This window comes from Thamnophis elegans, chromosome 1 (genome assembly GCF_009769535.1).
Source record: "Thamnophis elegans isolate rThaEle1 chromosome 1, rThaEle1.pri, whole genome shotgun sequence".
In the NCBI taxonomy this organism is placed as follows: Eukaryota; Metazoa; Chordata; class Lepidosauria; order Squamata; family Colubridae; genus Thamnophis; species Thamnophis elegans.
In genome coordinates, this window is record NC_045541.1 from 76,791,449 (window position 1) to 76,812,476 (window position 21,028).

General features: G+C 38.0%; 1 protein-coding gene across 1 annotated transcript in view; it reads left to right on the forward strand.

The window, feature by feature from the left end:
* Positions 1–20,568, forward strand: part of PNPLA2 (patatin like phospholipase domain containing 2) — a 55,094-nt gene extending 34,526 nt beyond the window's left edge. Inside the window, exons 4-9 of the mRNA XM_032221443.1 lie at positions 4,886–5,095; positions 7,138–7,198; positions 8,861–9,025; positions 11,470–11,602; positions 14,797–14,919; positions 16,271–20,568. Coding sequence (XP_032077334.1) covers positions 4,886–5,095; positions 7,138–7,198; positions 8,861–9,025; positions 11,470–11,602; positions 14,797–14,919; positions 16,271–16,535 — 957 coding nt within the window. The 3' untranslated portion in view covers positions 16,536–20,568. The remainder of the gene's footprint in view (positions 1–4,885; positions 5,096–7,137; positions 7,199–8,860; positions 9,026–11,469; positions 11,603–14,796; positions 14,920–16,270) is intronic.
* The last annotated feature ends 460 nt before the right edge of the window (positions 20,569–21,028 follow it).

Consider the following 21,028-nt stretch of genomic DNA (forward strand, 5'->3'; position numbering starts at 1 on the left):
ATTTCCATTTCCAGTCCTTCTGCTTGAGAAGATTCTTTGAGGGTATTGGGATTCTCATGCTTTTTCACTGTTAGTTGCATAACCAGTGCTCTAGTATCAACACTGTCTGTAAAGCACAGATACTAAGCAAACAGTGGCCATTCCAAGGATGATCAGCATTATTATTCCCACGTTAAAAATGGGCAACTGAAGCTTCAAAACATCTGATTGCTTAAGCCTACATATTTACATTAAGATCTTCATGAGAGAAAAGCTGGCTAGTTAAGGCAGAAGTGAAATAGTTCCGCCACTTAGTTACTCTGTTTTAATTCATACAAACAGACATAGAAATTTTACATTTTATTTAGCTAACTTACTATCCTGCCTTTTTTCCAGGAGCTTAAGAAAATTTATGTAGCAATCTTTTATTTCTTCTCAATAAAAGCCCAATGAAATAGGCTAGAGACCGTGATTGTTCTGAAATCTCCAAATTAGCTTCTATGACTATAAGGAAGGGTGAATAGTGCAGGAAACCTTGGGTTAATGCAGGAGGGAAGAGATGAAGGTAGACTAGAATATTTTTGCATTGGAATTCTAAGAAAGACACTATTTTAAACATGTTTGAATTGCTTTGAAGCTGCAACTCACTGGGTCCTGATTAGTTAATGGTATAGTCTAAGTGGGAACCAAAGACAGATTCATACAGGAAGTCCTTGATTCATGACTGATGGGGCTATGCTGCTTCCCCTCATGATCATGCGATTGTGATCTGGGTGCTTGGTAATCCATTTGTACTTACTGCTTGCCAAGCGCCCTGTGATCATAATTTGGAGTCTTCTCTGCTGGGTTCCACAGAAATTTAATGCGTAAGCCAACAGGAAAGATTGCAAGCTGCTGCTGCCGCCTGCCAACAAATTTCTCCTTGGGCGTAGGGGTGGGTGGGGAGGAATCCTTTGCGAGGCTACGGAAACAAAGCTCCTGAAGATCCAAACTTTGCTTCTCCAGCCCAGGGCAGAGTTCCCTTCCATGCATGGAGAGCAGCTGCCTATTCTCCTGAGGCAAGATGCTGTTTTGCTCTGTCTGTTTAACAGCTGCACCTGTTTAACAACTGGGAGAAGTGGGATTGTGATCATTGAATGAAGTAGTTGCATGGGCATCTTGCTAAATGACTGCTTCGCTCAAAAACCAAGATTCCGGGCCCAATTGTTGTTGTATGTCAAAGGCATGCTCCAGCAACCTAAAAGGGCAGCTTCTAATAACTGGCATGTTGCCAATATGGGAGGGGCTTGAGAAGTTAACTCATCCACCAATATCACCCAACTCTCAGCAGACAATTTCACAATTTAGCTAGATTCTGTTCCTGATGTGTAAAAACACGAAGTAAAAGGGAAATATAATGCAGGATTGTAACTGGCTGCCTCTTATATCTATTCAGCTGTTATTCTTTGATTAAAGTATAAATGTAGAGCTTTTGAAAGGGGACGAAGGAAGAAAAGCAGAAACTGATCTTATTGTTAGTGGAAAAGTCTTGGTGCAAAAGTTTTGTGTAGTTTTGCATACTTAATTGTCCAGCTAGTAGCTAACATACAGTAATGACTGGATTACTGTAACACGATCTACATGGGGCTGCCCCTGAAGAGTGTTCGAAGACTACAGCTGGTCCAGAACGCAGCCGCGCAAGCGATATGGGGTGTATCTAGATACACCCATATTACACCTATCCTCCGTGAGCTGCACTGGCTTCCTATTGGTCTCCGGACGCGCTTCAAGGTGCTAGTCGTTACTTTTAAAGCCCTACATGGTTTAGGACCTGGCTACCTGAGAGACCGCCTCCTGCCACTTACCTCCCAATGACCAACAAGATCGCACAGGTTGGACCTCCTCCGGATGCCGTCAACCAGACAATGCCGGCTGGCGACTCCCCGGGGGAGGGCCTTCTCTGTTGCTGCGCCGGCCCTATGGAACGATCTACCTGTAGAGATCCGGACCCTTACCACTCTCCCAGCCTTCCGTAAAGCTGTCAAGACCTGGCTGTTCTGGCAGGCCTGGGGCTGTTGATTGATATCTAGCCCTGCTTAGATGGAATGGGTGATGTAAATTTTAATACTGTATTTTTTATTTTTTATTTCTATTTTTTTAAATTTTAAATGTTTCTTGTCTGTTGTGAGCCGCCCAGAGTCCCTATGGGAGTGGGCGGGATACAAATTCTATTAAACTTGGAAACTACTGAGTTTTCTGGAACTGGCTTTGCGGAACATTATAGGAACATGCTAGTTGCTGGAGAACATGCTGTGCTTCCCCTTCTCCTTGCCAGTTGACTTCCACTCCACTTTGAACTTTCTTCTGTTTTTAGTATTTGTAGCACTTGATACACTTGAGATTCAGTTTGGCTCTTGACCATTGTGAGTAGGAGTGACAGATAAGTTTTCGAAAGCAAACATGGTTTTTTAACTTCTAGAAGGATTTCAGGTTAGGGAGAGATTGTTTTGTCCTTAATTGGGATCAGAGATGTGTTTATAGGCTTATCTAGATTTCAGGCAAGCAAACCATTTCCCCTTTGGTCTCAGTAGCATTAGCCCGCTTAGCTAGCCACATAGTAAGCTGCTAACTCTTAAACTGCCTAACAGTGGAATAATGGAAAACCTCCTCCATCTATCCACCCTGTACAATTCTCTACCAGTAAAAATAATAATGATGATGATAATAAGGAAAAGCACAGGAGGCAGATTCTGAATAAAAATGCTGCTTAGTCAAACCTTTTTGTGGTTCCATTAAAAAAAACAATTCAACTTGAATTACTATAGAATGAAGGGCAGCAGAAGAAGCATAAAAAGGAGTCTTGAAATATGACAATAAAACATTATTTCCAAAACACATCCCTTCTTTGCTGCACCACCATGATTGGCAGATGATCTTCCCCAAAGCTAGTGGTGTATTGAAGAGGATGGCCAGTGAAATTGGAAGATCAACCAGTTGCTTTGCCTATCACACCCAGTACATCAAAATGTGAACAGAACCATTTATTTAGCAGTGGGTCAGAACAGGCAGTAGAGGAAAGATACAGATTGGTTTGTATAAGCTGCTACCAACTGGATAATATTTTAACTCAACACTGGGGGAAAGTTCTTACTGAGTATCTTCTGGACATGTTCTTTTTCTTCCAAAGCCCCTTAAGTACAGCACGTTATATTTTGGCCCTCTGGAGAAACAATCTCTTGATCTCTGCCTGGCAAACATTTTGACGTCATTGGTTAATGCAGTCCAGTGGTCATTGTGGATTTTTTGAAATTAAAGGGACCAGGGCCATTGGTGGCTCTTTACATTTAAGCCATAGTGTTAATTCTGATATTTTAGAATTCCAAATGGGATATCTATTATTCAATAAATGTTACCACTTCCTGAGCTTCAGGAAGGTATATAATGGAGAAGCTGACTTGCTTTTGAAGCTATAACATCAGTAAATAATCACAACACAGTAAACAGGGTGATTTTTCTTGCATTTGGATATTGGGATTATGATTACAACAGAGGTAGTTTTTCCATGTAAATTATTTCACTCCAAGATTGGCATTAATTTGTTTTTCATGTGGTCATATTCTGGGCATCAGCTTTTCTACAAGAGATGAATTATCTGAATGGTATGTGACTGTATTCTGTAACACATTCGTGCAACTCCCGATGGCATTCAAATCTTTTGTTAAAATTCAATGGAATAGGGAACTGGCCAATAACCACCCACCCAAACCAGACAGATTTAAATTTGTGCAGAGCTGAAAGAATTATGCTATGTCAGAGCCCAATGAGATTCATTCAGATGCAGGGATAAAAATGAGTGGTTTTGAATCACAGATATGTCTGCTGCTTATCTGTCTGATCATCCACTGTTGAAACAGGAAGAGGAACTTAGAAGGCTATGCTTCTGTTGAAACACATCATAGCCGAGAGATTAATCTTGCCCACATTTGTTTTTAGCTACAAATAAGAATAACTACAGTGTGAGATTCAGACAACATCAAACCATGGCTGCTTGGATACCTTTTTTCCAATTTCAGTCTGTACTGTCCCAATAGAGGAAAGGGCTGAGACCATTAGAAGGGCACACAGGGTTCTGAAGCTGATGTACAATATTAAAGTATCCTGTCTCTCGATTTATGGGAAGGAAAATACAAAGGTGTGCAGCATGTGCACAAGATAGAAAAAGCCTGTAGACTAATCTTTGTTTAACTTCTTTTTTGCAGCCTGGAACCTGTAGAAGAGGTCAACATGAACTTTTTGTTACTTTCTGGAACTTAAGTGAAAGGCCAAAAAAAGAGAGATTTATTTACTTATTGCGGTTGTTACATAAAGTTGCTAGAAATGTGGGGGCTTACTCTTTATTTCAGAAAAATGCTTTCATCACCTCTTCCTCATCTTATTCATTTGAGAACAGAACTCAGAATCTACCCAATACTACACCCTATTAGATAAAACAGAATTAGCAAAGATCTCATCCACTAAATTTGCAGAAATATGTAGTGATTTATTGGGGAGTAAAAACAACAACCATTTCCTTGATTTCTCAGTTCCATAATTGTTCATCCCTTACCATAATGATCCAAATGATGAATTATGTATTGTATTGTGATGATGCAAGATAGGCCTTTTGCGACGTACCTTACAGCGCAAGAGCAGATGTTCATGTCACGAAACTGCAATTAATGTTTTATCATTTGCTCATCCTTCTCTCCTCCTAGAGACTGTTTCGCTTGATGCTCTAGGAAAATGGACTATATATAACCAAATAACTATACACACCATTGCATGTGTGACTATGTGCATTTAGTGATCTGAAGAAGAACAGACTGGGGACTATAAAAAAGACAAGAGATAAAAAGAAGCTAAACGTCATATTTTCTTTTCTCCCCAGAGATACGTTGATGGAGGGATTTCTGACAACCTGCCTCAATATGAGTTGAAGAACACCATCACTGTATCCCCTTTCTCTGGGGAGAGTGATATTTGTCCACGGGATAGTTCCACAAACATTCATGAACTCAGAATCACCAATACCAGCATTCAGTTTAATCTACGCAATTTGTACCGCCTTTCAAAAGCCCTGTTTCCTCCAGAGCCCCAGGTGAGCCTTCCCCACCATGATAAGACATTTTCATATTTTTTTTTATTTAAATAAACTAAGAGCCAGTATGATATATCAGTTAAGGTACTGAACTAAGAGAGTGAAATTCAGCTTTTAAGCTTGACTTTGGCATTGAATCCAACTGGGTGACTTTAGGCCAATCACTCCCAATCTAGACTGGAAAGTTTTTTTAAAAAACTATTAGTATTTACAAGTACCAAACTGTGCTGGAAGAGCAAAGAAAATTATAGTTAATAATCTTCAGTAAAGAGGCCTTCGTCCTTTGGCAGATTGATTCAATATTGCTGTTGTTGTTATTGTTGATTTTCTATTTTTCATAGTTTGTAGTACTTTAGGAAATTTCTGATTTAGGAAGTAGCTATAATCTACTGCCAATCCCTCTCATGACTTCCCAGCACAATTTGCCTGCATTTTTATAACAGCAAGGAACACCTGTATTTGCCAATGCACACACATCACAAACAGAATTAACATGTTGAGAAAGCAGACGCAACACATGACTTTGATACAAGAAAAAATATAGATTCTTCCTGTAGTGCTAGCAGAGAGAACTGAAACGAATTCCAGAGCTCAGTTTTTCCTTTTAGAACAGGGGTGTCAAACTGGCTCCCTGCAGACTGGATGCATCATGTGCAGGCCATGCCCCTTCCAGCTCCACAAAGGGCAGGGGGAAACATCGCAATATGACACTTGACGGCAATGTGACGCCATGAGTTTGACACCCATGCTTTAGAAGATGCTAAAGGCAACTTGTTTGTAGATTGTTAAGCTGGTTCGTGCCGAAAACTCATGGGACAATATGCCTTCAATAGTTTGGAAACACAGCAGCTAGAGGGCAGATGTTTCATTCCAATGGCAGAAAAATAGATTATTATTTTTTGCAGAATTGGCAGAACTTTTTATTGAGTTTCTTTCTTCCCCATGGAGAAAGAAGACTTTCACCAATTCTCCCTTTTCACACAGAGTCCCATTTCAGGATCAGACCTGAGGTGTTTACTTGTCTTTCCTGTGGCTACGACATTCTTTTCATGACCATTCTGTTAATCGTGCCTCTTGCTTTATCCCAACTTGTCAGAAAACTTGGATTAAGGCCACTTTGTAAAATGAAATACTATTTCATTTAATGCTATTTAATAGCATCTCTATCTTCATATAACTTCCTTAATCTTAATTAATCTTAAGTAACATTAATTACGTATGCATTAATTAATAATTAACACTAATTGGTCATGCATTAATTAATATTAATTAATAATCAATATTAATTACATGTAAATTAATTAATGTATAATTAATACATCCTTAATTATAACTTCCTTAACTTCTACCTTCAAAATGATGCTATAAGGCACTGCACACCAGAACAAGAAGATACAAGGACAGTTTTTCCCCGAATGCCATCACTCTGCTAAACAACTAATTCCCACAACACTGTCAAAGACTGTATTATTATTATTATTATTATTATTATTAACCTTTCTAGTACCTATCTCTTCCCACTTACGACTATAACCATGTTGCTTGCGTCTTTAACATTTATATTGTTTTATTTGTTTCCTAGTATGATTTGATTGCTTATTAGTAACCTAGGGCTACCACTGTATTGTATCTTATGATTCTTGATGAATGTATTTTATTTTTGTTTATGTACACTGAGAGCATACGCACCAAAGACAAATTCCTTCTGCGTCCAATCACACTTGGCCAATAAAGAATTCTATTCTATTCTATTCTATTCTATTCTATTCTATTCGGCAATACAACCGGAGATGTGCTAATTTAACTGTGTTTCTATCTGATCAAACCCAGTCTACAGTGATCGCTGGCCACGTCTGCTTGTCGTGCCTGATGCAGAGGTCTCCATTGGAGATACCTCTTTCTGCCAGGGGCTACATGAGTGGGAAGTACATTTGGAGATATGGATTCTTCCCTCTGCTGAAGTCTCTGGGCTATGCTGGTAGTGCAGTGTTTAGATGTCTTACAGCTAATTGTAAGTAACATGCTGCTTTTATCTCTCTCAGGTTCTCCAGGAAATGTGCAAGCAGGGCTACAAGGACGCTCTTCACTTTTTGAAGAAGAATGGTAAGTTCTTAATAGTTTTTGCATTCTATAGCAAAAGTGAATCTTGTGTCAGGTGTTCTTTTCTCTATTTCTAACAGAGTATTAAAAAGGAGAGCCTGTCTTGCATTCCAGCCATGACTATATCCCCTGTATAGTCCCTTTTCGCTGGGTAGAAACTGTGCAACTCTTGCAGTCCCTTTTAATAAGAGCAACATTATTTGAATACATGCATGGATTATATATGTTAGTGCTCCAATTTAAAAAATAAAAACTTCCCCGCTAAGCCAAAAGGAAGGAAGAACTACAAAATGAATTTCCAAAACTGATATTATTGCTTATTGCTTAATTGAACTTTAATTCTTTTTCTATTCTGTATTATTTTAAAAAATGACTCAATGTTTTATATGTTCTTGCACAAATTGAGATTTATTTTTAAATGAAAAGTTTCTTTTTGAATGGCAGGCATCTGCAACTTTTTTATTTATACATAAGAGATACAATAGAAAATGTTACTTGGTCAACGAATTGCATACAAACTTCCTTGAAAGGAATGGAAGGTGTGGAATAGTATGATGATTAAGCACCTTTTGTTGTGTGGCTTGTTCAAAAATATTTTAAACCATTCTTAAAGAAATGGGGTGGTATGCAAAAAAAAATATGATCAAAATTAATTATACCGATGAAAAGAATAACAGCAAATTTATATTCAATTCAAATAATAGGCTGGCCAGAGGCCATAATGTAATCCTCTGGATTTTGCTGACCTATAAATTTCAGAAACCCTAGTAATATGCCAATACTGAGAGACACTATATTTTCCATATTTTCTTTATGGAGGAACAATTTCAGACCCAACAAGAAAACATTTTCTCTATTTAGCTGCCACGTAATGCACTCTCCTGGCAGAGGAGCTATCTGCCTCCAGAGGCGCCTACGTGGTATTGAAGGGGCATCTTCTGTAGCTGAAAGTCATGTGATTCTGTAGAACTCTTAGGTTGTCTAATTCTGTAACTGCAGTAAATTGTCTGTCTCTATAGCATCACCTAGTGGTGCAAATTTCTCATGCAACCATTTTATTCACTGAGTTGTTTTTAATCACGGTAGCATGCTACTTATGTGCTGCGATTAAATAACCGTAATTATGTATTCTCAGCCTAATTACTTGTATTAATTTCAAAGTTTTCTTATTATGTCATGTCATGTCATATTATATATAGATTTCTGTCCTCTTAAGAGTAGAGCTATAGAGTCACTAATTGAATGATATTCAGCTGAATATCCAGGTCTGATTTTTACATAAAGACAATTATCTAAGTTGTTGAGTTTCATCTATTTTGCTTCCAAACAGGGGTAAATTGTACATTTGAATATCTTCTCCATCTGTATTTTTTAACAGAAGGACCTACACTTACTAGCAGTTTGATGCTTATAAAACAACACAGAATATTTATACAGATATGCCAGGATTCATTTTAAAAGCTACTTTAAACCTATTTTTGCCCGGGTGCTTCTTGTCCTCTGCTTATGGCACATAATAGTCAACAAGATGGCTTCTTGCACAAGGTTGTTTCTATCTGCTACTGCCATTTTCTCCTAGGTGATATGGTGAAGGGAAGATAATCTAACAGTCTAATGATGTTTTCTGATGAATTCACAATTCTGTCGCATATCCTATTTCTCTAGCTCTCCTCCAAAGACCTCCCCTCCCTCTGCTAGCCATTAGCAGTGGTACTGAGGAAACGGACCCTGAAAAAGAAAAGGATGAGGATGATCAGCTGGAAGAAAGTGCTGAACTGGCAGAGGCTGAAGAACACATCCTGGAACATTTGCCTCCTAAACTGAACCAAGGTAAGATCTTTTGTTGGAGAGGAAAGTTGCTGCATTGCTTTCTCCCCAATTTAACTGAGCTGTTCAGGTTCTAGGCCAGTTTTTCCTGATTTGACTCTTTTCCTCCAGATTCATTGACTTCAACTCCCAGAATTACCAGCAAGCATGGCTGGCTGTTGCTGAGAATCCTGCCAGTTGAAATTTACACATCTGGAGGGCATGGAATGGCTGTTCCAAATATGCTTTTTAAAGAAACCAGATGAGCAAATTTTCAAAGAAATTATGTCAGCATGTAGTCATATTGCTCTTGGAGGAGGACAAAGGAGTTCATATAATTCCTGCACCAATCTTGGTTCAAGATAATCACAGACCAAATTTAAATTCCTGGCTCTGCTGAGGGGATGAACAACTCGTTGATTTTAACTATATCAATTGGTGATTGGAATATAAGTTTTCAGGATCACCAATTGGTGGTGTTAAAATCAAAGAACTGTCAGTTTCATTAACAGAGAACTGCTGAAGCTGTGAAGAAGCTGTGAAGTTGCAAGATGTTTGTGAACATAAGATAACTAGTCTGGTATAGTGGTGAAGGTGCTAACCTAGAAACCAAGAGATCCTCAGTTCAAGGACTGCTTTAGCCATGAAAGCCAGCTGGGTAACTTTGGGCCGGTCACTCTCTCAGCCCAAATCATTTCACAGGATTGTTGTTGTGGGGGAAACTGGAGGAAGAAGCAGTATTAAATATATTTTCTTCCTTATATTTTAAAAAGGCAAGATAAAACATTTGATAATAACAATAATTATCCAGATTCAAATTTCACTGAACAATGATTAGATCAAAGGCGATTCATTACCAGAAATAAAATATTTAGGAATACAGAATGAAAAAAGTCAGAAAAAATATGAAAATGGAAGACCAAAAACAATTGTAGAAGTAGAAGAAATTCAGATAGCAATTCTAAATATAAAGGAAAAAGCAGATAGGAACTATAGAAATGATAATTTGATTAGTTAATAACATAACCAGTACAGGCCAGCACTAAAATAGACAATGAACTGACCTCCAAAATAGGAGTAAAAGAGAAAATTATGGTCTATGCAGAATTTTTAGTAGAAAGACAAAGACTGCTATCATTAAGAGTAACATTAAGACCTGGCATCTATAATGAAGTATGTGAATAAGGCCAGTGGCGGATTAAGGCTCACCGGTGCCCTAAGCACTGACAAATCATGGTGTTCCCCTGGTTTGTACATACTGTACAAATCTTCATTGTTTTTTCTTTCTTTCTCAACTTGGTGTTGCCCCCTGTGGGCCTAAGCACATGCTTAGTCTGCTAAGCACATGCCCTAAGCACATGCTTAGTCTGCTTAATGATTAATGCACCACTGAATAAGACGCTTGCAGGATTAAAATAACATTTATCAAACAGACCGATCGGTTCTCCTACAGTACAGCAGTGGGGTTACAAAAGAACTATGTATCGTAATCAGAAAACCAAAATCAAAATCATATTCAATCCCAAAGTGGAAGGTCAGACTGGAGACCCAGATAAAGAAACTAAGATCAGATAATTTAAACAAGAGCAATTGGAAAATGTAAGGATCAAGAAAAGCCTAATAAAAAAGTATTGGCTTAGCACCAGAAACATTGAAGCAGCTTTGGAAATCATAAAGCAACAAATAACAGCAATGGCAAAGAAAAGTGAACACCGTGGGTCACAAATCATCCAATTAAAGCAAAATCAGTTATTTCAATCAGACTAGATGCGATTTTACCAAAGTATAAATGACAGTAGAAATTCTGAAAATGCAAACAAAAAGGAAAGAATCCAATTTTGGAAAAATTTATGGGAAATTCAAAAAATACTATAATAAAAATGCTGGGTGGACAAAAGAATTAGAACACGAATTTAGTAAAAATCAAATGAAAAAAACTAGTGACAGTAAAAATGGTTAAAAATTGAATGAAAAGGATTAAATATTGGACATGCCTGAAAATGATCAGTTGCATGTCTTTTGCCTCAAATATCTGACTACCTTTCATTTAATTAAAGCTAAACAGCTTAATGAACTATTGCATAAAGGAAACATCAGTGACTTCTTAATGATGGTAAAATGTATCTGAGTCCAAAGGACTCAGAGAAAGGGACAATAGCATGAAACTACACCAATATAAATCAATTCAGTTAAACAAAAACTCCCAATTATTGATTTTTAGTTGAATTTTCTTTCATGTAGAATCTCATGAAGTAGTAATAGGGGTGTCATTTAAATTGTGGATATGTGCAAATTTGGGGAGGGCGTATAACAGGCAAGGTAAGATTTAGCATTGAGGAATAAAATCCTTTGCAACTGGATTAGAGGTGGAGCAATTAAATGGTTGAATTTTTTTAAAAAATATCATTGGTTTCTACGCTCAAACGTTGGCCGGAGACATTGATTTAATATACCTTCTCCATCTGCAGCACTTTTGGAAGCCTGTACTGAAAGGAGGGGATTATTCACTTGCATTGCCAATCTTCTACCAGTGCGTTTGGCCTCTACATTGATGCTACCATATACTCTTCCTCTAGAGTCTGCTCTCTCCTTTACAGTCAGGTATGTTCTGAATTTCCTTCTGAGACTCTGTGATGAAAGAACATTAGTAGGATTTGCACTGGATTTAAATGCATTTAAAGCAGTCAGCTTTAAAAAAAATTATTTAATTGCATTTCTTTCCAATAAAGCAGAGGTAGAATACATTTAGATGAAATTCCTTCTGAGTCAGTGGTATAGTTAGAACAAACCAGAATTCACATTTTAAGATTTTGGAGTGAGAGAGTTTTGTATCCTGCTGGGTTGTAAATTTTGAAATTATATAGGTAATTCCTTAGGCTTTCCTACCAGTAAATTTAAATTTGTGTGTAACTGTTCAAATTGAAATGTAACTTTGTGGGGCAGTGTTATCTCATTGCAAGGCAGAATCATATTTACTATGTTGCAAAGTGAGTGTTTATTTTGATTACCTGCCATCAAGTCGGTGTTGACCCATAGTGACAACATAGACAATTTTTCTCTAGGACACTTTGTCCCCAGCTCTAGCCAATTTTTATTTCTATAGCATGTCACAGGAAAAACCATTGCTTGCATCATTCTGCATATTTTGGCATCTGAATATCTTCTCTTTCACGGCTTTCTCATATAACAACAAAAACACAACTACAAAACAAAGATTAACAAGCAATTAAAGGAGCATCTAGCTCAAGGGTGTCAAACTAATAGCCCGCAGGCTGGATGCATCACGCGCAGGACACTCCCACCCTAATTCCGCAAAGGCAAAAAAGTCATGTGACGTGATCAAGTTTGACATCTGTGATCTAGCTCTTGTGTCAAAATTTTTGTAAAAGGGTCTTGATTTGCCTTTCAATGCAGAAAGGGAACAAAGCTGAGACTATTTGTTATTTTTCATGTGATTTCACTTCTTTGTTTAATGCTATACATCTTTTTGTAGTGTTTTAGTATTGGAGAAAAAGGAGGGGGAACAAATAGAAAGGATACTAGGAAAAGAACAGTAGCATAGATGGTACAAATAGGAAATGATTCAGCCTACTAAACACTTCATTAAACCTTGGCCACGTGGAATAATATTGATTGGTCTTTCTATGACATCAGAGAGAACTAAGTCATAATCAGACAGCAAACACTAGATTTTAAATTTTGGATCACACTTTCTTGCCAACATTGAAGAATAGCTTGATTTGCTGATCCCCACTTGACAAGTAATATTTTTTAATTTCATGATACATTCTAAGTTTTGTATATATAATTAAAAATACAATCACTTCTTTAATCCATATTGAACTTTGCAACACCATGTTATCAAGGATCATAATATATAATATTTTAAGACCTAACCATCAATTTGTTAACATGGAATTATCCAATTCTTTATTCCACTGTTTTTCCAAATCTTAGAGATGCTCTTTAATTGATTATAAAACACCATAGCCTTTAGAATAAACCAAAATGTATTCAAATATTGATTATAATTTTAGGGTTTTATCTGATTGATTAAATGCCATCAATTGTATTAACTGTTAGCAACCACATGGATAGAGTCCTCAGAATTGTCTGCCTTCAGCTTGACCTTGTTGATTTCTCATTGATTTTGTAATCATATTTATCCAGCTTGTTTCTGGTCATCCTCCTTTTTTCTTCTTCAACTTTTCCAAACAACATGGACATCACAGTATTGTAGGATTCTGGGAAGGCTTAGTGGCCTCTGTGACAGCTGAAGTTTCACCCAGATAGTCTCTATGCTGATGCTCACAGAGACATGTGTTTGACTTTATTTTTGCTTCAGAGCAATTAGTACATGCCCCATTGCTGGAGGTCATTACTCCAAATCTTTGTTGTGGTTGGATCATTTCTTGTCCAGAAAAGGTGTTGTTACTCTAGGACTTTTCAGATGAAAAGGCCAGTTAAGATAGTCCGTCCTAAGTGCCTTATGCATCCTAAGATATTCATATATGGGGTGGATGGTGTTTCCTACCAATATGGGAGGCAGTTGCACTGACACTTGCAATGGGAAAATTAGAAGGATGCTTGAAGTGATTGCCAACAAGTGGCCTTCATGCTTGCAAGTCCCAGGATGCTGTTTGGCTTTCTGAAACCAATGCCTGCTTGTTTTCAAAGGCAGAATTATGCTGAAGAGGTCTATGGGTTGGATCATCCTTGCTACTTTATAACAATCAGGATAATAATAGCCATCACAGGCTGTTTTTTTCATTGAAAGGACATCTGGCATGCATTGAGATAGCCTGTACAATACACCCCAAGAGTGTCCAGTCCCTTGATCTGGCAGATAGTATTCATTGTTGCTTACGGCTTTTAGAAGAAAGGGGAAGACAATTGGATAATTAACAGTGAGATCAAACAATTACAGAACACACCTGGAAATAGCTACAAGTTGTTCTTGGAGAGAGGTCACAAAGTTCTTGCGGTTACCTAGAGTTGACTCCTACTTGATGGTACCCGACTATCTTTGCAGTTACATGGGGAGAATGCTATGAGGAAGTAGCTTCTATACAGTATATAATGGCCTTTCCAATTCTGGGGACCAATTCTCATGCTAGCACTGTTGTAGATGCTTAATCAAAAGGTTGCAAGTTTTAATTAGCATGTGCTATTTTAAGAGTTAACATATTACTTTGGGATTGCTCGTCACAGCTTTGTGCATCACTATAACCTGCACCCATGATTTTCAGTGGACATTAATTAGTTATATATTCTGCCTAATGTTAGAGTCATTTTGAATAGCAGTTATTGGGGAATATGTTCCTATGGTGTTCTGTATGTTGATCTCTGTGGATGCTGGACTAGATAGATCTTTTGTCTTTTCTAGCACAGTAGGTTTTATGTATGCGCTTCCTGTTGATACATATGGCAATAGCAATAGCATTTAAACTTATATACCACTTTGCAGTGCTATACAGCCACTACAAGTGGTTTACAGCATACTGCCCCCAGCAGTTTGGGTCCTTATTTTATCCACCTCGGAAGGATGGAAGGCTAAGTCAACCTTGAGCCTGGTGAGATTTGAACTGCCAAATTGCAGGCAGCTGATAGTCAGCATAAGTGGCCTGCAGTACTGCATTCTAACCACTGCACCACCGCGGCTCAATCCGGGGATGATTAATTAAAAATTTCAGTAAAGTGCTTGAACCTGCAAATACTATACTTGAGCGTGTTTACAATATTGAAACATGTTTTTTTTTCAATTGATACTTGTGCATTGCACCTGCCACATTTAGGATGCTTGAATGGCTGCCAGATGTTCCAGAGGACATCAGGTGGATGAAAGAACAGACACGGAAAGTCTGTCATTATTTCATGAGAAAAGCCAAGAAGAAGCTAGGAAGTCACCTTTCAGCCAGGTAGGATTGTTACTTCTTATCTTGCATTTCGAAGATACTGAATTGTGAGGCGCAATGCGATGCTTTTATATCACTAATGCCGCAACATTCTTAAATTGGGAGATTTTGCAATTGGATGTGCCCACGCTTGGAAATTAGAGCCTTTAGATTCTGTTCCAGATTTGCATGATTAAGATGTCATGTTTGTTTGCTTTGTTCTTAAAGCCAAGAGTCTGCTGGACTGGAATGATATATGAACCCAAGTAAGTATAATGAGCAAATAAAAAACAAATATATTCCCCAGTCAGAATAATTTTGAGTATAGCTGTGTTTCTATAATCTGTATGGCAGGTGTGTCAAACTCATGGTGGCCCGTGGGCCGGGAGTTTGACATCCCTCTCTATGGTCTCTTATCATGGCACTCCAGCCTTGAATTTCCCTTTCTCTAAAGGCCAAGTGCTTTAAAAACCACAGCCTATGTGCCTGTGATTATTTTTTTGTGGTATAGTTATTGCTGCTTTAATATTGAATGTATTGTTTATTTTTATTTTGTGTTATTGTTTCAAGCTTGTGGATTTATGGATTTTAACTTGTCCTAAAACTCTTCAGATAGCTGCCATAATAGAAATGTTCTAATAAATAAAAATACAGAAATAAAATGTAAGATACCTAGTACAGTCCATTTCAAAATCCACTTTTGTGTCTGGATTAAATTTGTAAAGTGCAAAATAACTAAGGTCCTTAAATGTTATATAAGATACAACGATAGTTTACAAGTCTACAGTTACAAAGGGGGAGCCAAAGGTTTATATTTTGAAAAACAATTTTGATTGAAACAAACTGAAACAACAATTTTAAGCAGATTGTTCAAAGACTGTCACTGTAGGATTATTGAAAGAGTTCCCAACAGAGGTGGGATTCACGTACCTTCCCTACCGGTTCGCAAATGTCAGTGCATGCTCGTCTTCTCGTGCGCACCGCCTTCTGCACATGCGCAGTGCTCGCACATTACGTCAGAGGGGTGGACAGAGCCTCCCTTTAAAGGTAATGCAGTGGCATTTTCTCCTAATGGGCCAAGAAAACAGGACCAGAATAGCCAGAGGGTGTCAAGAGTGAGATACTCAGGGAAAAATATTCTGCTGCTCAGTTCCATCTCCCTGCAACCTTAGCTTATCTTGCTGACTTCTTTGTGTGCAAAGGGGCAATTTCAATGGGATGTGTACTGCATCTTTCCCTCCTTCTTTCTCCTCCTCCATTCCCCTTCCATTTTTTATTTATATTATCAACATTGGAAACCAAAATATGTTAAATAATATTTACCAAAATAGCATGGTAAAGTTTAATTCTCTCTCTCTCTCTCTTTCTCTCTTAGGCTATACTACCATCTTGAACTCCGAAAAACACAGAGTTTACCTATCCCTTTGGGCACGGCTTATGGGGAAGCATTGCCAAAATGGCTCAGGAACAGTCTCTCGCTAACAGACGTTATGACAAAATGGGAAGAATACCATCGCCAGCTGATGCTAGGGCTGTTCTGCATCAATGTGGACCTGCAGGCCTCCATCTTCCCATCAGAAGGGCTGCAGATGAGACATCCAAAAGCAAGCTGCACGGAAGAGACCCTTCAGCTCTTTTAAGATAACCGTCAGAATCTGGTTGGGGGAAAAGAGGGTGGGCAGTGGCTGCATTCAGCAGTTTCCTAATGGAACTCTTTAACAATCACAGAGGGATTTCTCTTCCCCTCACAATTCAGACAGGGTATTGATAACAAAATAGGCAATTGTGCCATAACTAAGCAGGTGACTGGCACAAGGTAAATACCCACCAAAATGTGTTGGGTGTTGCATATTTTCTGGGAGACTGGTATAAATAACTTGACAACTACAACAGAAATAAGTTGATGCTTGGGCTGAACTGAAAAGAATTTCATGCAGGGGCACCTCTTGGACTGTTTATAGTAAGAAGACTGGGGACATCATCAGGACTCTAGCTTCTGTTTTTAATCCACTTTGCTTTAAATCAATATTGCAACATGCTTTTGTTCTTAAAGACTCGAGTCCTTTGGGATCATCCTTCTCTGTGTTAAAATACAGTAAAAGAAAAGCCAGCAAGAGCTACCAAAACAGCTCTTAAACCAAATGCAGTCCTAAATTTTCTAATTCAAGTAGAGACACCTTATAATTCCTGTACTTTTTTCTTGTAAATTTGTAAGGAATGCAGCTAACATTTACGCTACCTGGATTCATGGTCTACTGTCTTCTAGGTCCTTCTATTCTAGAGAGATGACGGGGGGGGGGGATTAGAAGTCTTGAAATATGTACTTAAGTCCCATCTCATTTGGGTGCACTATTTTTTCCCTGCTTCCCAATAATTTTAACTAGCTTAAATCTTAACTTGTACAGTTGCAGAAGGATGTTAAGAAGGATAGATGGAAGCAACAGCTAAGTCAGTGTAATGTATGTTTTGAAACAGTTTGTGACTGACTGGATCAGTTGGCCATTTGAGAAAGAAGGAAAGGGCTTTTGATTCTAGCTGCAAAGGAATATGAAGCTCTTAAAATCCAGAAGCCAAAATGTATTCTGATCCAAATGGATTTAAGTTGGCTTGTGGGATCCACATCATTTGGGGTGTCAGTGGTGAATGTGGCCCCTTTGGAACGTTGTTGATTGCTCAGCAGAATTGTCGAAATTGTCTTGCACTGAGATGGAAATAAGCAGGGTCTGAAGTTGAAGGCCTGAAAGAAAGTAATAGTTTTGCAGGTATTGAATGTTATGGTATCGCATAAAGAGGAGGAACAGGGTTGGCTTGTAAGTCAGCTGAACAAAATTGCTTTGTTTTTTTCCCCTTCTGAGCACTTTCCTCCCACTAGTGCAGGGTCCACTTTTTCTCAGATTATAGGAATTGATTGATTGTTTTGTCACCTGAGCCTAATGTTGTGTGCTGAGAGTGACTATCCCAAAATCATTTAGCTGGCTTTCATGCCTGAAGTGGGATTAAAATTCACAATCCCTGGTTTATAGCCTGGTGCCTTAACACTAGACCTGTGAAGGTGAACCTATGGCACGCGTGCCAGAGGTGGCACGCAGAGCCCTCTCTCTGGGCATATGCGCCGTCACCTGCTGCTCTGTGTGCACACCGGCCATCTGGTCTTTGTGCGCACCAGAGCATCGGAAACCTGAAGACCAGGTGGCTGGCACACACATGCACACCAGCCAGCTAGTCTTCAGGTTTCCAGCACTCCATTTTGGGCATTTTGTGCAAGTTCCCCATCACTGCACTAGACCAAACTGGTTCTCTGATGAACAAAATTGAATGTATAGTCTTATTTCAATCTTTTCATTCTGAACCAGTGGAGCTAGTTCTTTCAATTGCTGTGAAAAAAAATGTTGGTAGGTTAACCTAGAAGTATTTTCTCCTTCACACATAGCCCAAGTAGCATATCTGGTATACATTATACATTTCTCTCATAAGCCTTCTTTACAGCAGTTACCTATTGTCATATATGCACAAAATGAAGCACCCGGTTAATTTCTCACAGCCACATACCAACTATCTTGTGTCTATCATTAATTATCACCAGCACCATACTAGATCTCATCACTCGCTGCTGTTGTTTTCTTCCTGCTACTGTATATATAGCATGGCAAATATTCATTATGATGGCAGAAAGCAGGAGCTGCACTCATATAGTAATATTGGCACGTTTCTAGTCACTGTGTGAGACTATATGTAGAGCGCTTGTTATGATTTTGTATCATAACTGCAGGAAAAAAAGTTTGGGTACATTGTTTTTGGATAAAAAAAGATTGGTTTTCTTTGCACTTTAATGACATTTCTGTTTTTCTCCTAGTACAGAACTATCTGTTAAATTCCAAAGGTAACACAATGGATGGACGGAGAGGGAGACATAACAATTGCTTAGAAATAAGTTAATAATAATAGAATTTTAAATGCTACAAGAGAACAGAAAGGATAACTCTGAGTAGAAATGCTTTATTATATAGTGTATTTGTTCTCTTAGTAGACTACAACAGACTACTAACTTTAAGTATTATGAGCAATAAGTGGTTCTATATTAGCAAAGCCTATGAGATACACATGCTTTTTTTCCTCGAAAAATAATTATTACTGAAACCATGATAAAAGTATTGCTCCAGGAAAAGAATCTGGGAGCAAAATACAAGGAGTTAAATAGCATTTCTAGCAATGCCTTCGCTTTGTAAAAATGCCTTCGCTTGTAAAGATTTCTAGTGCAAATATTAAAAATCAGTTGGGAATGAAATGATTTTATAAAAATAGGCTCATTGCCAGAAAAAAAATCGTTTGCTGTCTACTCATTTGGCACAAGGGCCTGTTTTGAATCTCTGCACCAGTATTTCCTTTTACACATCTCTGGGAGAAGTGGAGCTATGAAGAATGAATATTTGCAACCAGGCAGGATGGGAGTAGTCACAAGTTTGGCAATGAACAGTGCCTCTCCTATACGTTACATAAACACGTAGGGTGTTTTATCTGCTAATATTTCCTTTAATGTAAGCAGCAGTAGCAAATTGCAAATCATTCAAAGCACTTCCACAGAATCCAGTTCCTGATCTGGAATTCACTACTGAATTTTCACAATTTCTTCCACATTACTATGTATGGATAAGTAAGTATAGCAGCCACCAACTCTTAGTGTAGCTGAAAAGAAAGGACCTGTCTCTCTTCACTAATATTAAAATGAAGAGGCTGAGCAAAGGTAGACATTTTTTTTGGAGGAAGAAATGCTGCTAAAATTGCATTGGACTGAGCTGTCGCATACAAAGATTCATGCCTGCTCTCCCATATTTAATTACAAGTAGGGTATAAAATAAATGAAGATAGGAGATATGCAAAATTGAAGTGTTTCTTTGAGTAGCAATGTCTCTTAAGAGAAAAGCTTTGAGCAAAAGATCCTTTATAAAACTCTTTAGAGGAAGGAATCTTCCTCTTATCTTAACCCAAATAAGTTTCATAGGTATTACATCACTTCAGCTTTCCCACATAAAATACAACAGTACCTAGATCAGGGCTGTCAAACTTTTGGTCCGTGATCCCGATGCACCACGCACTGTCCATGTCCACGGCCGGTTTAGTGAAGTGGGGAAAAGTCCCAATATGTCATGTGATGCCACCGTGACGATGTGAGTTTGACGCCCCTGATCTAGATACTTTCCCTTGTTAAGTACACAATTGTCATTTGTTGTCTTTTAGATGAAAATGTGCCAGTGTTCGCATATCTTTAACCACTAAGTTATTCAACACTATTCTATTTTGAAATGTATTGCACAATTACATAGTCTTTTTTTTTTAAAAAAAATTGTAAGCTGCTATTGCTGCTTCAAAATGCAGCTATTGTAATGCTGGGATTTTATTTGTTGCTAATACACTGCACTGTAATTTAGACACTGTAATTTGACCAACTATCTTACCTGTTTGAAGATAATCAGGATTTTAAAAATAGTTGGTTTTAGAAAACAAAATATAAAATTGTTAATTTTATATGTTAATGTTAAAAGTGTAAGTTCAAATGTTGGTGCCAAAAACTGGTATTGCAATATGTACTGGAGTTTCACAGCAAAAACACAGACATTTTCTTTTAATTCTAAAACTTGAAAGTAGTGAAAGCAATGCTCCCAGCTGATTTGAGTTCATAATAAAAAGAAAATAGAAGCTAGAGCCAACAAAGTATCCACAGGGTAAAGCCAACCAGCCCCAGCTCCTTAATTTCTTTTTTAAAAAAGAAGAAAAAAAGAAAATTGGTATATCAGATTTGAAACTTTTGAACAAAAACAGATAACAACTTACATCACCTTGTTTGACTTGGCAGATAGAAATTTGGTCAAATGGAAAGCAGCATTTGATTACATCAGAAGCTGATGAAAGAGAAGCTTGACTTGTTCAAGTTGCACGGTTTAAGATTCCACAGTGCCTTTTTTAAAAGAAAGCCAAAATATTTACAGCTTGCTGCTGCTGTTATCTTTATGGGTTCCTATAGTAGTCCTCAACTTATAAACCATATTTGGGACCAGAATTTCTATTAGTAAGCGTGATGATTGTTAAGTGAATTACGCCCAGTTTCATGACCGTTTTGAGTCACCTTAATCAGTAA